This window comes from Eumetopias jubatus, unplaced genomic scaffold (assembly GCF_037043125.1).
Source record: "Eumetopias jubatus isolate StellerSeaLion01/CBP00866 unplaced genomic scaffold, mEumJub1_p1.0 scaffold_12, whole genome shotgun sequence".
NCBI lineage: Eukaryota > Metazoa > Chordata > Mammalia > Carnivora > Otariidae > Eumetopias > Eumetopias jubatus.
The window spans coordinates 88,346,658-88,364,595 of record NW_028274818.1 but is presented as its reverse complement, the minus strand read 5'-3'; the positions used below and the strand labels follow the sequence as shown (position 1 = coordinate 88,364,595).

Sequence of the window (17,938 nt, the reverse complement as noted above, 5' to 3'; positions counted from 1 at the left end):
AAATAAAATAAAAAATAAAATAAAATAAAATAAAATATAAAAATAAAATAAAATAAATAAAATAATAAAATAAAATAAAATAAAATAATAAAATAAAATATAAAATAAAATAAAATAAAATAAAATAAAATAACTACAAGACTAAAAATACCTAGGCATCCTATTTTTATACATGCTGGACAATGCTTCTTAAAAATTCTGAGGTATCAGGTTGTCCAAAGCAAAGCCATAAACATTGTTCAAAAGAACCAAAACAGCCTTTCCCTTAGATACGTAACCTGTTTCTTGTAAGAATTGAATCTAAATTAATAAACTATACTTGAGGGAAAAAAACTGGATGCTGAAAGGTTCGCTCATGAACACTCCTAACGCTACTTCTGAAGGGACTGATTATTACTCAATAAAACGTCCATTAACAAAGACAATGCGTTCCAATGACACTTAATGAAAATGTCATTGTCAAGATCATCTGCAGATAGGAATTAGCTCCTTGTTATGAGAGTGGGAATATGTCAGAAAGGTACTACCAAATGTTTTAAGTACACAAACATACACGCTGTATAACTTAACAGACTTGGATTTCATGCCTACTTAAATAAATCCCTTCTAAGGCCAAATATAGCACCTGGTATTTAAAGAGTATTATGCTTGGATGCTTGTTTTATTTCTGGGGACACTGTAATCAAATAACAAAACCAAAAAGTAACAGCCTGACTCAGAAGAACTGAGAAGTGTAGGGAATTCCTACTTGACATCAGTTTCCCAACTCTGCCTTCTGAAGTCTTCCTAGCAGAGAACAGAGCATGTGAGACCCGCAACCAATGCGGCTATAGGCAGAGCTCTGTTCCCTGATGTTAAACGCCCTATTATTTTCTTCCCTAGAAGCTCCTCCTGGATCAGAGGGGAAAAGCCCTTTGTGTGCCATATCCAAATACTCTGTTAAACAAATCTTACAGCAGCACCAGTACACTGAAGCGAGGCTAACAACACTGTGAAGTATCTTGTAACACTGTCGGACTCCGTTAAATGAAAACTTACCGGAGCCACTGCCCGCCTCTTTGTTTGAGATGGCACTTGCAGATGGTAGCAACTGGTGTACCTGTGCTTGCTGGTCTGAACGGCTGCTGCCATTTGGGACGTTTTTGTTCCACATGTTCACATTTTTGTAGTTGTATTTGCTCGGATCTCCCCAAGCTGAAGTTCCGTCATCAATCTCCATTTTGCGACGTATGGATTCTGGGGATGGTTCCTCCCAGCCTGTGGGCTCTTCTTCTTTTGCTGGGGCTGGTATAGGTCCTCCCAGCCAGCCTGTACCAGGGGGTTTGCCTGTAGCTGGTGGGATTCCCCAAGACCCGACAATGTCTTGTTGCTTGTTCCAGTCTGGAGAGCTGACTGGCTTTGACGAATCTCCCCAACCTAGAGACTGATTAGACTTTGGAGGATCTCCCCATCCCTGGGAAGGATTAGGTTTAGAAGATTCATCCCATCCTGATGAATTATTTGGATTTATGTTATTTCCCCAAGTAAAGGAACTAGTTTTACCAAGTTCATTCCAACCAGAAACGGACCTGTCACTGTCACTACCTCCTGAGCTAGATTTCTTATTAGCCTCACCCCAATGGTTACTCCTTGCAGTTTCCCCCCAGTTATCACCGGCAGAAACGGACCACCCTTGGTTTGATTTTTGTCCATCACCCCATCCCTGTTTGCTCTTTTGCGAATCATTCCACGCGGACTTCTCTTCTTTGCTGTTCCCCCACTGATTGCTCTTGACCATTCCTGTAGCAGCAGAGTCATCTTCCCATCCCCCCTGGCAGCTTGAGCCTTTGGAATCTCCCCACCTCAGAGCAGGTTTGGGATCTCCCCACCCCGATACAGATGAGGTATCATTACTAGTAGGGCTAGTCTTATCTATACATGCCCCTGAGTTAAAAGTCTGTGTTGCAGAGCTTCCCCAGGCCTCTGTCCCATTGTCAGTCTTTCTTTCCCCTCTAGGTGATGTTTCTGTATCCCAGGCAGTATTCTGCTTAATAGGAGTCTGTCCCCAACCAGAGTTGGAGAGGACACGTGGATCCAAGTCAGTTCTGTTTACGATGCTTTGGAGTAATGTGTGCTGATCAATTTTTCTCCTGTCTCTACTCTGATTTTCCCCAGTTGCTTTCTCCTCGAGGCGTCCAGTGCTTTCTGTACTACCTTCACTCTCCACTGTACCTCCTGTTTTGGCCCACACACTGTTCTGCTCATTTGTCTGAGATGCGGCAGAACCTTGATCCTCTTCCTCAGTAGACTTCCATCCGTTTGTAAACTTCTTACCATTGCCATTTGCACTATCATTGGAATGCTGATTGCTAGGCAGTTTGTTCCACTCCACGCTGGGTATATTAGTGCCAGTGTTTTGTGCAGGAGTTCCCCATCCTCGTCGACTTCCTCCAGAATTTGCGCCATTTCCACTTCCCCAGGATGCACTCTGGGAATTCGCTGCCCCAGACTCCCACACGCCTCCTCCTTTATTTGTGTTCACTTGAAAGTTAGTGCCCATAGGCCCATTTATGCCAGGCTGCATTAGAGTTGCATTCACAGTGTCACCATTAGCTTGGCCGTTAGGGCTCGAACATTTGTCTCCAGAGTAATTAGAACCATAGGCACCCCACGTAGTACCATAAGAGCCTCCACTTTTTGGCTCTCCATTGCTAAGGTGAGAAAGGGAAGTGCCATTCATAACCGACGGAGCCTGTATCTGAGGATGATTCATTGTGCTCACACGCCAGGCCCCTGTATTACTAGGCAGTTCATTATTCTGTACTGAACCGGAGTTTGGTAAACTAGAGGTCATAAAGTTAGTAGTGTTATTTGGTCCAGTCATCTCAGTGGTAATATTCTGAGGTTGACCACTGAATGAAACCTTCTGTGTACCACTTACTTCAGATTCACAAGTTTCCTGAAGGCTTCCCCAGGTACCATGGGTGGAAGAACCACCCACTTTAGAGTTAATACTCTGATTGTTAGGCATCTGGCCTAAGGTACTGCACTGAATATTGATGCCAGAACTACCGCTCCCTACAGGCCCTTTGAGGGCGAGTCCGTTGTTGTCTAATACTGGCCAGGCACCATGGTTGCTAGCTGAATTCAAAGTGCTTGGATTTAACCCTCCATTTGATGAAGAACTTACAGTGCCCCAAGCATTCATTCTATTGTTGCTACTTTCTGATTTGCTTTCAGGAGCATCCACAGAGACCTGACATGTGCTTATTATGGCTCCATGGGAAAAACCCCATGGCCCAGTACTACTTCCATGGCCCACATTATTGCTGCTGCTACCAACCACAAACTTGTTTTGGGAACCAAGTCCAGTGCTATTCCGAAGGCCATCTTTTTCACCACCGGTGCTTCCTGAAGCCATGATAGCGATGTTTCTCTCTGATTCAGAACTGGAGGCAGAATCAGCATCCATACATTCTGAAGCCAACTCTGGATCACTGCCAGGGACTGAGGGCCATGCTTCTTTTTCAGGGGAGTCGTTTACAACAGCATTCTTACAATTTGTGCTAGAGTCACTCGGAGAAGACACAGGTCCCCGCTGCGAATTTTCATAATGGGATCCTGAAGTATTGTGGTTTATATCTAGAATAAAGGAGAAGTACAAAAACTTATGAAGTGTTTGAAAAGGCAATAAATGTTATAAACGTATGTGGTTCCTCAACATTAACTTGGCAGTATGGTTACAAGGGCACTGGTTATATCCCAGCCACCAACTTTTCTTATCCAATTAGTAATTCCACTCAGGCAGGGTATTTTGCTGCTTTGTTCACTGATGCTATCCTATGAGCCTAGGGCAATACCTGGAACATAAGAGCTCCTCTCAGTAGATAACTGCTGAATGAACAAACTGGTATTTATCAGCAAGTAAAAGAATTTTGGTGTGAAGAAGAACTAGGTGGTAGTAATGTATTGGGATAATGAAGCAACCCAAGCCTAGAGGCCTGACATGGGACAGAAGGGGCTGGGAAGGAGATATGTGAGGACAAGTGAACAGGACGAACTTGACTACATGTATTAGAAACATACCAGAAATCCTTTCCCGTCTTCCCTTTCTCAGGGGAGCTTTTTCACGCAACTCTTTGGGTATTAGAACAAGTTTATAAAAACTACAAAGCCTTTTCCATTTTATTTCCATTTCATTAGTGTTTTTATTCAACCTGAAATATTGCACACAAGTATTTTTAGTTGCATTCTCCTTCACAGCCATGTATTATAAGAGATCAGAGAATTATGACAATTAAAAAATCAAGTGCTGACATTAAACACCATTAATGACCAATCACAGAATCCTATAATCTTGGACTCACCGCTATATATTATCATCTAGTTGTTTTCCTGCAGGTAGGAGGCAGGCAGTTCTCATGCTTCTAATACTTCCCCAGATTCATTCCTGTCATTCGATTTAAGGATCTGGTAGTTAAAAGTTCCTCAGAGATATTAACCTGCATAAGATGTCTGCATTTAGACTGTCTTTAGGGGGTGGCTTATATTGTAGTTCTTGATAAGAGTAGTACTCAGAATCCTATGTGGTGCTTTTAAGTAACACACACATTCAAGTCCCATCCCAGACCTAATGAACCAACTGCCAGGGATCGCAGGCCTAGAAAACAAATGTAACTCACTACTGGTATATTGCTAATATGGAAAATCAGGTTCATCTCGCATCATTTTCTCGCAAAGCACAATTGTCAAGCAGCAAAACACTATGAGCTAGAAAGAATAGCAGAAAAAAGGACTATAGAGAGACCAAAAGTGTATATATAATTCACCAAATACATGAATCTTAAAGTTCCATAAGAGACTCTGATCTCCACTCCCTGTTTGGGAATCATTGTTTTAAGCTGCCAAACGAAGTGTGTCATCTTTCAGTGCCCATGAGAAGGTTTTTCTCACGAAACACAGGATACCGAATAGTCTGTCTCACGGGGTCAAAACAAACAAATACACCAGCACCTGCACCACCAGCAACATCATTCAGCACAGATCATGGATCACATGTTTTCTATGGATTTTTGTCACTGACTCCTTGGAACAATCCTAGAGCACAGATGTACTACCTTCACTTTGTAGATGGGGAAATCGAGGCCCAGAGGTTAAGTTATAGCAAATCACATGAAGAAGGCAGGATTCAGCATTGGATAATAAAGCAAGGTGACTGAGAACATGGCTGGTACTCTCACAGACACCAAGATTCATGTCTGGTCTCTATGCAGCAGTTGTATGCCCAAATCTGCAAGACAGGGCTACAAACAGTACCTCTTTACCCAGCTGTTAACTATACTATCCTTTGTGAAGTATTTAGCTCAGTGCCAGCTTCAAAGAAGGGCTCTGCAAGCAAGGGGCAGTTTGGTACAGTGATTAATAGCCCAACTGTGCAGCCAGACTGCTTGCGTTTCAAAGCCACTCCGCCATTTCCTTGTGTGATCACAGGCAAGATCCTCAATCTGTCTGTACCTTAGTTTCCTCATCTATAAAGGCGGAGCAATAATAGCACCTGGCTGAAACAGTCGCTGGAAAACTAAGTGGTTAATAATTAAAAATGCTTTGAACCATATCTGATTCAAATTAGGTACTTAATAAATGAGGGCTGCTATTATCACTAATTAATACATACTGACGACTCTGCTGATTATTTCAGTCCTGTCTCCAAAGCACATTTTCCACTCCACCGTGTCTATCTCATGGAGAACAAAATTAGAAATCATACAACTTGCTTACATTAAGTCTCTACTTAAAGATCTCAAACAGAACACTAATTCCTGGATTATTCCCCCACAGATGCCTCTCCCCCCACAACCCAAAAAAATCCTTTCTTTATGGTTTTCTTCATCTAAGTTTCCTAAAACCTTACTGTGCATGGCAAATCCCAAACACCACCAAGCCCCAAATTCATCCACTTTTCTCCAGATCTAACAGTCAAGCCACCATCACCATTATCATCACCTCAAAGATGTGAGTAAAAGTACCTGTTGCCACAATTTTTTTCTCACACATGCCAGTGTTTCTTGCCACTTCCACCCAGCAGGAGTAAGAAAGCAAGATTGGGAACATCAGACAAAACGACCTAGGCTGAACACAAAACCCGGAATTTAACAGCGCAACAGCAGAAGCATTCTCATACCGACAGGGAAAAGGCAGGGTCCTTGTCCTCAACACTAATACTCAGCCTTCTGCTGGAAGTACTGACCGATGAAAGGGGACCCAGAAAAAAGGGAAGGATAGTGGAAAAGAAACACAACAGATTAACATGTAAAAAGCAGTAGTTTTCCTATATACCAGAAGTAGTCGACGAGAAAATGTGACCGAGAAAAGATCCCAACAGCCACAAAAACTATAAAGCAACTTGGAATAAAGCTAACAGAAATATGTAAAGTCATATATAATTAAGTTTTATTGCAGGCCACAGAAGACAACTTGATTAAGTACAGAAACTTGTTCCTGGATAGGAAGAAAGAATAATATTCTTTCTTAAAGTATAATTCAATTACAAGAAATCGCTAACAAGAGTCTGCAACTTGGTTAAAGTGATTTAAAAATTCACATAAAACATGACAGAATGAGAAAGAGAATCTCAGTAGCGGGATGGGGGGCAGGGGGCGCCGCAGGGTCACGCGACAGCTAACGAGCGCCACACCAGCTGAGCAGCTAAGCTTCAGCTGAACGGCACCAGGAAGCCAGGGACAGACCCAAGTGTTTGTCAAATGTTAGTATTTTAAATCAGGAGAAAAGGAATATTTGGTACTTTAAAAAGATTTCTTAAAATCAGACAATCAAAAATAATTTCGTCTGATTAATGTGTTAAAAGATGAAACCATGAAGTTACCAGTGAATGAGATTATTTTATACATAAAAGCAAAGACACCACAAGAGAAATGACACAGATTTGACTACTTACCCAAAATGTGAAGTCATTTTATGTCAGAATACATCAAAAGCAAGCAAGGAAACAAACAAAAAAACCCCCCAGCAAATAGCAGGATCCATTTTGCAAACCAAACTCTACCACCTTTAATGTTAGTAAAAATTTCTCTCAGAATCTGGTCATGACCTGGTTTGGATGGGGGCGGGGCATGGTCTAAATTTGTCTTTTGCTATATATCCTTACGTATTTTCAGAAAATGAGAGACACCATCAGCATTTACTAGCTAAAATTTCATTTTATAAAAAAAATTTTTTTAATTTCATTTTTAATCTAAAAACTACTTGCTACTTTCAAAAAACCCCAAATTAAAAGGCTATATCAAAAACTGCATTCACCAAGGATCTTTTGGTTATGAAAAACGTGTAGCTCAGACAGAAGTGGGGAGATCCCAGTCTAACTAAAGCTTTGAAAAAAAGACTCCTCAGCAATCTCAACTAAAATGTTTCACAGAGACTGAGACTCTTTCAGATTGGGGAGAGGTGAAAATTTTAGTGTTTCCTTTACAGACAGGAAGCCAAAACCCATCATCACAAATGATCCAGAGGATAAACACAGAGGAACATAATTAACAATCCTGTTAGGTTTTTCCAGGGAACAGTGAGAAACAGTAAGACTGTGAGGCCCCAAGCTGGTGGGAGGAAAGGGGGCAGCTGAGTTTTACTGAGCATGGTGCAAAATACAAATTTTCACACACTGCACTGATGTAGGCAAATGAAGATTTGGAAGATTATGCCTTACTAAAGAACACTGGAAATCCAAAATAATACCATCAGCTCCTATTCTCACACAAAATTACCTTATGAGAACTGGGGGCAACTCGAGCACCACACCTCCGAAAGAATAGTGCATCTCATAGCACCTATTCCCAAAGATCAAAGGGGATTATGTGGAGGCAGAGCAAAGACTGGCGATGATTCAAGTGATTTGTAAAAAAACAATAATCTGCTCAGGAAGAATTTAGGTCCAGAAAAAATAATTTATTTTTCTTATTAAATATACAGCATGTAACAAACAAAATAGTTAAACATGTGCCTTCTGCCTTAAAGACTTTTCATTCTCACCAGAAGGGCAAAGTCTTCAGAAGTAAATGTACTCTGGTTTTAGAGTATTTCTGGGAAGTATGACATAGTATCACTTGGGAATATGAGAGAACCTGGCAGGCACCATTTCAAACAGCACTCAGTGACAAAGGTCAAAATGTTTCTTTCAGTATTCTGGCCTCTAGTCCAGGGGCTGGCAAACTTTTTCTGTAAAGGCCCAATTAGTGAATACTTTCAGTTTTGCCAGCCAGAGTGGTGTCTGCGGCAACCACTCTGCCACTGCGGCCACGGCCACTCGGAGACAACATGTAAATGAGTGGGCATGGCAGCCTTCCAATAAAACCAGACCGAAATGGGCTGCAAGCCACCCTCTGTTCTAAAGACGACAAAAGCAATACTCCCAACCAAATGCAAGGCATGGATCAGGACTGGTCTCTGGTCTGAGAGATGAGGTGAGGGTGGTGGGGAGACAGCCATAAAAGACAATCTAGGGGCTGCCCCTCCAGACCGGATGGCGAGGCCCTCCACGGGGTCAGGTCCATTGTGACGGCCGTGCACACAAGAGAGGAGAGCGGAAAGGTGTTTTGGAGTTGGAATCGGCAGGACATGGGAAACCAGTGGCCTATGAGACACGGAGATGGCCAAACATGATTTTAAGATTTCTAGGTGGGTGGTGACTGGATGTGCCAACCTTCTGAGCAAGAGAACTCAGCAAATGACACTGGTATGCGGCAAGACAAGGAGTTCAATTTTGGATGTGTGGAGTTTGAGGGGCCCGGCATCAGCTGAAGACATCCGGAAGGCATGAATCTAACACTCAGAGATCTGAAGCAAAGTCATGGGAGGGAATAAAATCTGAAAACTGGTCGAAGAAGAGAGCAAGAATGAAAGAGCTTTAAGGAAGAGGAAGTGATCAACAATAAAAAAAAAATGTGTCTATTAAGATGAAAGTGGAAAAGGCTGTTTTTACCACAGCTCCAACTGAAAATCAGTAAGCCTGGATTTGACATTCAGAAAACCAATGGCCTTAGTAAGAGCTATTTTAGTCAAGTGGGAAGGAGCCAGACTACAGAGGACTGAAGTCATGTATTAGACTGCAAACATAGACTATTCTGTAAGAAGGGGGAGGAGAGAAAGTCTGTAACGTCCTCAAGAGACTGGGGGTTCAATTTTTTTAATGATACAAATGTAACTAAGGGGGAAGAGGTCCAAGTAGAGAGAAAGCAGCAGAAGTTCCAGGACAAGAAGGATGGAGGGCATCAGTGAAAAGACAGTGAAGAGCAGAGGCACATGGGCAGTATTTTCATCGTTACATGTCTCTGGGAACTTTAACATTTCTTTTCATTAAAACGGCCCCATTTCCTGGTCGCTCACCAATATAGCTCAAATGTCGAGGTTCTTTAAAAAGAAAAATTCAAACGTACTAAAGGCTATGAAGAGTGATACAGACAACACCCACATACTCCTCCCCTTACTACACTAACTTCTAAAGAAAACTCCTGTGTACTACCCCTTCTCTGACCACATTCCCGTCCTTCCCCAGTGGGTCACTGAATGGTAACCACTCAAAATCTGAACTCATCCCTAAGCAATATGAAAGCTTTGTATTTTATACAAATGGTATCATACTAGAAACAAACAATGACATTCTTGGGACAACCAGTGGAAACGTGAACACAAACTACCTATTACAGGATTTGCTGAATGTGTCTCCCCTTTTGCCTAAGGTGGATCGTGGTATCATGGTTGTATAGGAGACTATCCTTACTCTTAGGGAATTTCCTGTGGAAGTATTAAAGGTGAAGTATAATGAATGTGCATATGTATGTACATACGATGGGGAAGGTGCACACGTCCGGTCGACAAGGAAGATGAAGGAAGGAGGAGTGGGAAGGAGGTATGCATGTGAAAACATTAACTGCTGGATCTGGGTGCAGGGGACATGGGTATTTGCTTCTCTACTCTTTTAGCTTTACGGTACATGTCAGTTGAATGATAAAATGTGGGTTGGGCCACTCTGGACCATAAGTACAATTGCCACCAGCCCTGTTAGGTGTATGAGTCCCTCCCTCCCAGATCCTGTATTACATGAAGCCCTGTAAGTCCCCCCAGCTTGAAGAGTTATTTGGGCAGTAGCAGAGCCCAACATCCTAAGGCTCTAAGAAATCAACTGCCCAGGAGAAGTCTTGATGTTGACTGAAAGCATCACCAAGTGTCTGAGGTCTAGCCACAAACCAGCAGCTGAGCCCGCAGCGCTGTGTGGTTTGACCAGAGTAGGGCTCTAAAGGTGTGTAAAGGTATTCGGGTGGGGTACAAAGTCAGTGTCTTTACCCCTGTTCCCATCACTCTTTTTCATCTTCTACTTCACTTACCTGCTAGCCTGCGAAGGTGCTTAGCTTAGGACCTCAGATTGATTTATAAAGTACCTACTCCCACCTAAGGACTATCCCTGCTCTCTGACTGCATGGAATGAACAAGAACTGAATTATGTGAGGACAAGGAAGGTGTATCCAGCACTGCATCCCTCACTTTTATCACGAAAACTTAAGTAAATATCTGTGTATGTATTTATTGTATGTATTGACCTACCCATCAAACCTATTCCATTAACTGTATTTGCTCAGGAAACAGAAAAGTGAAACACAAATACAAAAACAAAAGCAGTTAAGATTATGTTTGCACAGTTCTGAACTACCTGTGATTCACAACACACAACTTTTGTGTTTCCGGACTATCACTGATGCTGTTTATAATGTGCACGACATTGCTCTTCACTGATCTCTAATCTGTAAGGTGAAGACTGAATGTTAACATAGTGTGTGTGCTGTAGCGAACACCCCATCAGGGTTAGTCACCGGGTCGGTATGATCCTTAGCATTGTAAATAACCTCAGAGGCCAGGGCAGACCTAACAGTCTAAGAAGCCCTCCCTAGTTCAGATACCCGACGGCCTCTTATGTGGCTCAGGTTGCTACTCCTCGTAGCACCTACACAGATATTTTAATGTAAATTAAAATGACATATGCTGGTAAGTGGGGATTCACAAATGCTTTTTAAAAAAGACAAAAGCACAAATCAGGTTTTCTTGCAGAGTGCTCTGCCTTCATCATCCACATCAATTCCAGACCTCAGCCAGAGACTGCTGCACCCTCCTGGCTTCTATCCCCACCTCCACATGAACGCAGTGCCCCCTCGTAAAGTCCTCTGCGAAACAAGAGAATTGTCCTTCTCAGCCTTTGTTGAAGACTTCTGCCTATGCTCACATAGGTCTTCCTTTCATTTGAATGCGTATCTGTAATACTTTTGGGATTCTGACCCATACCCGTTTGTGAGAAACCTTACACTCCTACTGTTTCCATTTCAAAAACAGCTTTGTTCTTTCATCTTCCAAATTTTGAAAATGGTACCCAACATACCATTTTCTAAATTTAAGCCCACTTCCTTGTTCATTTTGTTAAGTGTGATACCACCATTGTTTAGCTTGTTATAGGTACTCAAGCATTCGCTGTGCGAGTAACCTCTCCTCAGGCTTTGATCACATTTTTAAAAAACATACTGATGACCAACTGTATCTGCTTTCAATCTCATTTCTCAGATGAACGTCAAGCCAAATTAACTGCTTGGTGTTACATGTCATATGTCTAAATCAGACTCTTCCTGAAAAGTATGGGTCCTTCTGTAAAAGTTTGAGGGAAGAAATTCATTCAGTACCCAAATATCAGGTGCTAAGCTATGCGCTTAAACCCATCGCATAATTTAATACTCAAAAGACGATGGACTCTGAAAAACAAACTGAGGGTTCTAGAGGGGAGGGGGTGGGGGGATGGGTTAGCCTGGTGATGGGTATTAAGGAGGCCACGTTCTGCGTGGAGCACTGGGTGTTATGCACAAACAATGAATCATGGAACACTACATCAAGAACTAATGATGTAATGTATGGTGATTAACATAACAATAAAAATTAAAAAAAAAAATTTAATACTCAAAGCAACCATATAGGTTGGGCACTAATGTCCATACTTTACAGCTTAGGAGAGGATTGAGGTAAGTTAAGTGATTTGGCCAAGCCCACATAAGGCAGTAAGTGGCTATGGGGGTAGTACTAACTCAGGGTCATAGTCTAAGTTTGTATCCTTTCCAATAATAATGTGCTGCTCTAATTACCCATGCTGGAAAAATCACATTTGTGTCCTCTCCGTCCTTACCTACCACATCCAGTGTGCTGCCAAAGTACAGCAAGGCTGTTACAAGCACAGCTTTGGAGTCAGGCGGATCTTGATCAACGCCAGCTCTGCTGCTTAGCTGCTGTGCAGTACCATAACAGAATGGACAGAGGAGTTCCTGATACAGAGGAGAGAGCACAGAGATAGAGCGTAACTCCTGCTGGGACGGTGAGCAATGGCTGCTCAGATGAGACGCAGACCCATGGAGCAATGAAGCAATTAAGTTGTGACCAAGATCACAAACGCTGGTGTGTGTGAAGCTAGGATTTAAACACCTAGTCCATTTGGCTCTAGAGACTTTGTTCTTAACCAGTATATGCAAGTGTTTTCATGCGTGGGAACCTTGATTCTCCTCAATTCTCTATCTGGCTTGTAGTAAATGCTTCGAAACAGTTTGAGAAAGAACAGACAAAAAAACCGTCAGAGCCTTTCAGAACATACTGAAACAAACTGGCCTTTGAGAAAACCGTAATCACATACATTTTCTGCCTCCCCATCATTACGGAGCTCAGAAAGGCCCTTCTGTGGCCATCACTGAATGCACGTGCTGTCTGAATACCATTTCCACCTGCGGCAGTCTTTCTTGGGCACAGGGTAACCGAGCGATCATGGGGCAAATGATTGAAAGTCTTGGTGCCTCAGTTTCCTCTACTGAAAAGTGAGGATAAGAATAACTTAGGCCTCACAGGGCTGTTGAGGATTCATTGCAATGATATGTACCACCGCTTAGGACATATGCTTATGGGGGGGGTGGGTGGGGTGTGCTCAATTTTAGCTGTAGTCTTATCGATTTAAGCTATAAGCTGCTTATAAAAATGGGTAGAACCTGGAGAGAAGGTGATTAAAACAATCATTTAAAAAGTAGGATGGGCAGTCAGCTTACAGGGCACCTTTTAGGATTCCCCATTTGTAACTCCCTGCACGGAACTCTTATTTTGCAACGCAGATACTGACGGACAGACAGATCCCCGACAAGCCATGAATGTGTCACCCTGCTGCACTGCTAATGAGGACGGTTGGAGTCTGGTAAGAAAGGCCTTCTCTCACCTGACTGGTTTTTGCTGTTCTGCACCTCTCCGTTATTTTGTGGCTGTTGATTTGTTAAAGCACTGCTTTCTGACTGGCTGCTTAACACTTTAACAGCAGATCCCAGGTTTGCTGCTATGACAGGAAAATGCTGACCCCGCTTTAGAAGCTGTTTGTGTTCCTGGTGGCGAAATCGTGGTGGCACTTCTCGAGGATACCGAGGCAAGGCCTGTGCTGGCTGCGGCGGCTGCTGTGGCGGCTGTGGCTGTGGCGGCTGTGGCTGCGGCTGCTGTGGCTGCGGCTGCTGTGGCGGCTGTGGCTGCGGCTGTGGCTGCTGCGGATTGTTGGCTGTGGCTCGCTTGGCATTATTATTAGTGCTGGTTGCTGTGGAAGTGCCGTTATTAGAGTTGGCAGGCTGAGGCTGGCTTACACTGGGCTTTATCTGTTCTGGCACTAATCCCAACAAAAGAAAAGGGGTGGAAAAGATTAGCCAGTAAAGTGTACCTCCACAGTAAGCCATCTAAGTAAAAAGGCACTAAGAAAAACAACCCTAAAGGAACAGAAAGTTCAAGAGTGCGAGGATACCCTCATTCACAGGCTCAGATTGTCTCGGGAGAGTCCAATTTTACTTCGGCAACGACCCCTCCAACAAGGGCACGGATGCCAGTGGCATCCCCTGGCCTGGGTGGCACCTCCTGCTCACCAGCTCTGGCCCGTGTTATTCTAATCAGAGAACAAGCACTGGTTCTACAACTATGGAACTCACAACAGCTCAAAGAGCAAAAGTGGCGAATCAAGTTTTGGTCATCCTAAAAGAATCCTCAATTGCCTGGAAACTATTCTTAATCTGCCTCATTTTTAATGTGTTTGGTCTCTATTCTTCATCTTTGAAACGTAACACAAGAACAGATAGAAAGAGTAGAAAACAATCTGTTTCTTTACAAAAAAGCAAAGTTAGCAGCATTTTTTGTTGTTAAAATGTAACGTCTGGATCAAACAGGACAAACTCAGAAAGCAGGAGTCAACACAAATATTACAGAGCGAAATCTATGAAACTAATCAAAGCTGGAGAAATAACCTAGATACCCTGTCTTAAGCAAATCTGAAAGAGCCATTTGTCTACTTATGAACAATGTGAAGTTATAAAGTGGATTTCTAGACTCTTAAAAGAGATTAAATAAATAAACTGATAGAAATCCCTTAAACTGGTGAAGATATACCCAATCTCTGAAACTACAGAGAGGCAGCATGGTGTATGAACTTTTGGTGCCGGATGGACCCAGGTTTTAATCCCAGTGCTGCCTTTACTAAGCTTTGTGTCTTTGGGCAAGGTGTGTATACCTGACTGAGCCTATGGTCTCCTCTGTAGGATGGGGATAAAACCTATACCTTGCAGGGCTACCCTAAAGCTAAGTATGTTACCACTTACAGAGCACCAAATACAAGGCTATACAAATAGTGGGTATTTTTTAATGATTGGCACAATACCACCTTACACTTTTGTTAACAGTTGAACGTTTCTGTGAGTTTGATGCATCTTTACAGATGCCACTGTCAGATAAATAAGTGCAATGTCTCCATGTGACCAGTGAGGACACTCGGAGAAAGCACTGCTCAAGGGTTGAGAGCTCCAGGCCTGAAATTTGAATAGCCCACCCCAGAACTGGGTTATCTCTGCGTCCTTCTCCTTGCCTGCACAGTACAGGCAGGCCTGGTCTAGTACCCAGTACACTGTAAAAACTAAGTAAACAGAAGCTCTTCCGTGAACCAAATAAAGGCAATATTTGTCCAATGCCTACAATGTGCATGATGCTGAAGCAAAGAGGTCACCAGTATGGTTTCCAGTAAGCCACCCGAACCCCATGTCACCTCTCCTCTCCCCCCAGCCCCTCGCCCCCAGGGTCTCCTTCATTTAGCAGTCTGGCCTCACTATGGCCTTCTCTCTGAGCCACTGGTGGACTCAGCCTAGATCACTCATGCTAATATATTTTTTATACGTGATCTAGCCTTTTTCAAATATGACTGATTTTTCTGAAGTAATACAAGCAAACTGTCATTCAGAAGGACCTGCACTGAAAACTCACAAGCATTCTATCTGTGGCTTGGAGTCTTTTCATTCCTCCTGAAGGCAACTGAAAAGCCTCACATTAAGAATTTGAGTCAAGTACATTCTAGGTCTAATTACTTTATGTATGAAACTTTTGTCTCCCAGACAATTTAATGCTTCCAGAAAGTACCAATAATGTATATTCCTTTGTCACAAGGAAAGTAAGGTACTAGAATATTCTAAAGTACCTCTGAAACAAACAAAAAGATAAAGTACATGTAACTATGAAATCAAGGAGAACACAAAAACTCGAACTCAGCCTTTATGTGTTTAGTACCAGGCTCAGCTTGGTATTTTGCAACTGAATGTAACCTTGTAACACTTATAATACTATCCAGTACTAAAATACAGGCTTGCCTGCCACTTTATTACTAACAGGAAAAGATTTTAACAATTTAAAACCCAAACAAGATATTTATATGAGATGCAACAGGAACATGCTCTTTAATACATTCAAGGAACTAGAAGATAACCTACAGGCAAACACTGTGAAGGGCCTACACGAAGAATGTACAAGAACCTCAACACTCCATTAAAAATGACCACGAATTCAGAAGCAGGATTTACGTCTGTCATGTAGCAGCCCCATCCCTACCTCAAATTCAGAGAGCTGCTGTACTTATCGATGAAGTGTCACGGGGAAAGTAAGGCTGAGATAGGGCCTCATTTCTAGGGCCAGAAAATTTCACCAAAACCAGTAAAAACATTAAGACAATGTAACTATTGATTATAAAACTGAACTAAATAATCTGAAGTGAAATCTCAGATGTAAACATGAAACATACTAGAAGAATAAAGGAGAAGTTAACAGTGTGTGTATGTAGGTAGGGAGGTAAGGATGGGGTTGCTGGGTAACAGATATAATTACTGAGTAATTTTGGCTATTGTGTATGTGCAGTTAAAATTTACGTTAATTATGTCAGTAAATATCCAAACCACCGGAAAGAGGGAAAAAAATGAGAAACAAGAAAACCTGATCCATTCAACAGATACAGAAAAGGCAATAAAAGAATTATTCCAGAACTGAAGTTAATAAGAAATACAGAAGAAGATGCGCAGCATAGGGCCCCAAAGATCTGTAATCAAAATAAATATGAATGAGTTAAATTCACTTGTTAATAAAGGGTCTTTAGTTTGTTAAGAAAATAAAAACTTAAGGAATACTTTGCAAAAATCAGTCCTGAAATAAAACAATACAGGAAGTTGGGGGGGGGAGTACAAAGACAGATATAGGACCAAAAATGCTAACAAAATTTAAATAAAAGCAACATTAATGTCAGGTTTAAAAATTTCAATCAGAAAAGCATCATAAAGAATGAGATATCTCATACTGATAAAAGAAACCAACTAAAGAGATATAAACAGCTAAGAATCCTATGTACTGAACTTTAGTATCAAATGTAAATCAAATGGAGACAGAAAAACTGAAGGAAAAAAAAGCAAAACCACCTACCTTAAAAACAGGTAACACCTTTTTTGACAAATACCCATGGAATAGTCATAGAAAGTACGTATGTGTACACACACACACACACACACACACACACACACACACAACCATACAGCACTATAGAAAACATCACTAAATTACAAAAAGTACAAATAATACAGATGATATTTCTGAATTACAATGCAATCACATTAGAAACAACAAAACCAGCAAATAAAAATGCCTTAAGTATTGAGCTGAAGAAGAAATACCAGAACTGCAGGGTTATCAAGAAAGTCCCAGTGAAAACAATACACATAATAAGTTTTAAGATATGACTAAACCAGCAGTAAGGGAAAAATTCCTAGTCTTAATTATTTTCAACAAACAAGAATGAATATAAAGCATCTTACTCAAGTTAAAAAAATGAACTAAAGGAAGCAGAAGAAGGAATCAGTGAAGATAAAAGTAGCAATCAATGACTTTAGAGGTAAACTAATAACTCCAAGGCATGACTTTATGAAAAAAATTAACTAGTTAACCTAATTTTTAAAAAACAAAAATGGAAAAAAATGAGATGATTTTTTAAAATTAAGATATTTCTTTAGGTTCAACTCTATAAATAGTGTGAAAAGATGGAGGAAGGATTTAACACTGGCCCCAAAAGAGGCAAGAAAATAAAGATTAATTAGCATAGAAGAAATGGAGGAATTGATGAAATCACCCATCAGGATCAGACAGTTTGATCAATATTGCCATACGTTTTTTTTTTTACTAGCATACTTTTAAGAAACATGGAACTCTAAGTCTAATGCTATTTAAACTGTTGAGCACAGCAGAAGATGGAACACCAACACTGTTACAAGTAAGTCTGACAAAATTTTAGTAATCCCAAACAATGGAGAGAAAAAAGAAGAAATACAAGTAGTTCCAGGGATTAAAAAAAAAAAAAAAAAGACATAACTCCAAATGTAGAGATTCTGGAAATACAAGAAAATACTATGTATAACCTATACCTGTAAAACAGAAAACCAGCTAAATGGAACAGTGTTCCATAACATGGCTTGGCAAATCTTTCCTGTAAAGGGCCAGATAGTAAGCATTTTAGGCTTTACAGGCCATCCAGTCTCTCTTGCAACTACTCAGCTCTGCT

General features: G+C 41.5%; 1 protein-coding gene across 5 annotated transcripts in view; it reads right to left on the bottom strand.

Annotated features, from left to right (window-relative positions):
* Positions 1-17,938, bottom strand: part of TNRC6A (trinucleotide repeat containing adaptor 6A) — a 102,677-nt gene that overhangs the window by 35,489 nt on the left and 49,250 nt on the right. For 4 of the 5 annotated variants that reach the window (XM_028090456.2, XM_028090453.2, XM_028090454.2 and 1 more), the window contains exons 5-6: positions 13,271-13,702; positions 1,039-3,621 (exon numbers count right to left, since the gene is read on the bottom strand). In XM_028090456.2, the coding sequence (XP_027946257.2) occupies positions 1,039-3,621; positions 13,271-13,702 (3,015 nt within the window). The remainder of the gene's footprint in view (positions 1-1,038; positions 3,622-13,270; positions 13,703-17,938) is intronic. The other variant, XM_028090455.2, reaches the window with a different exon arrangement.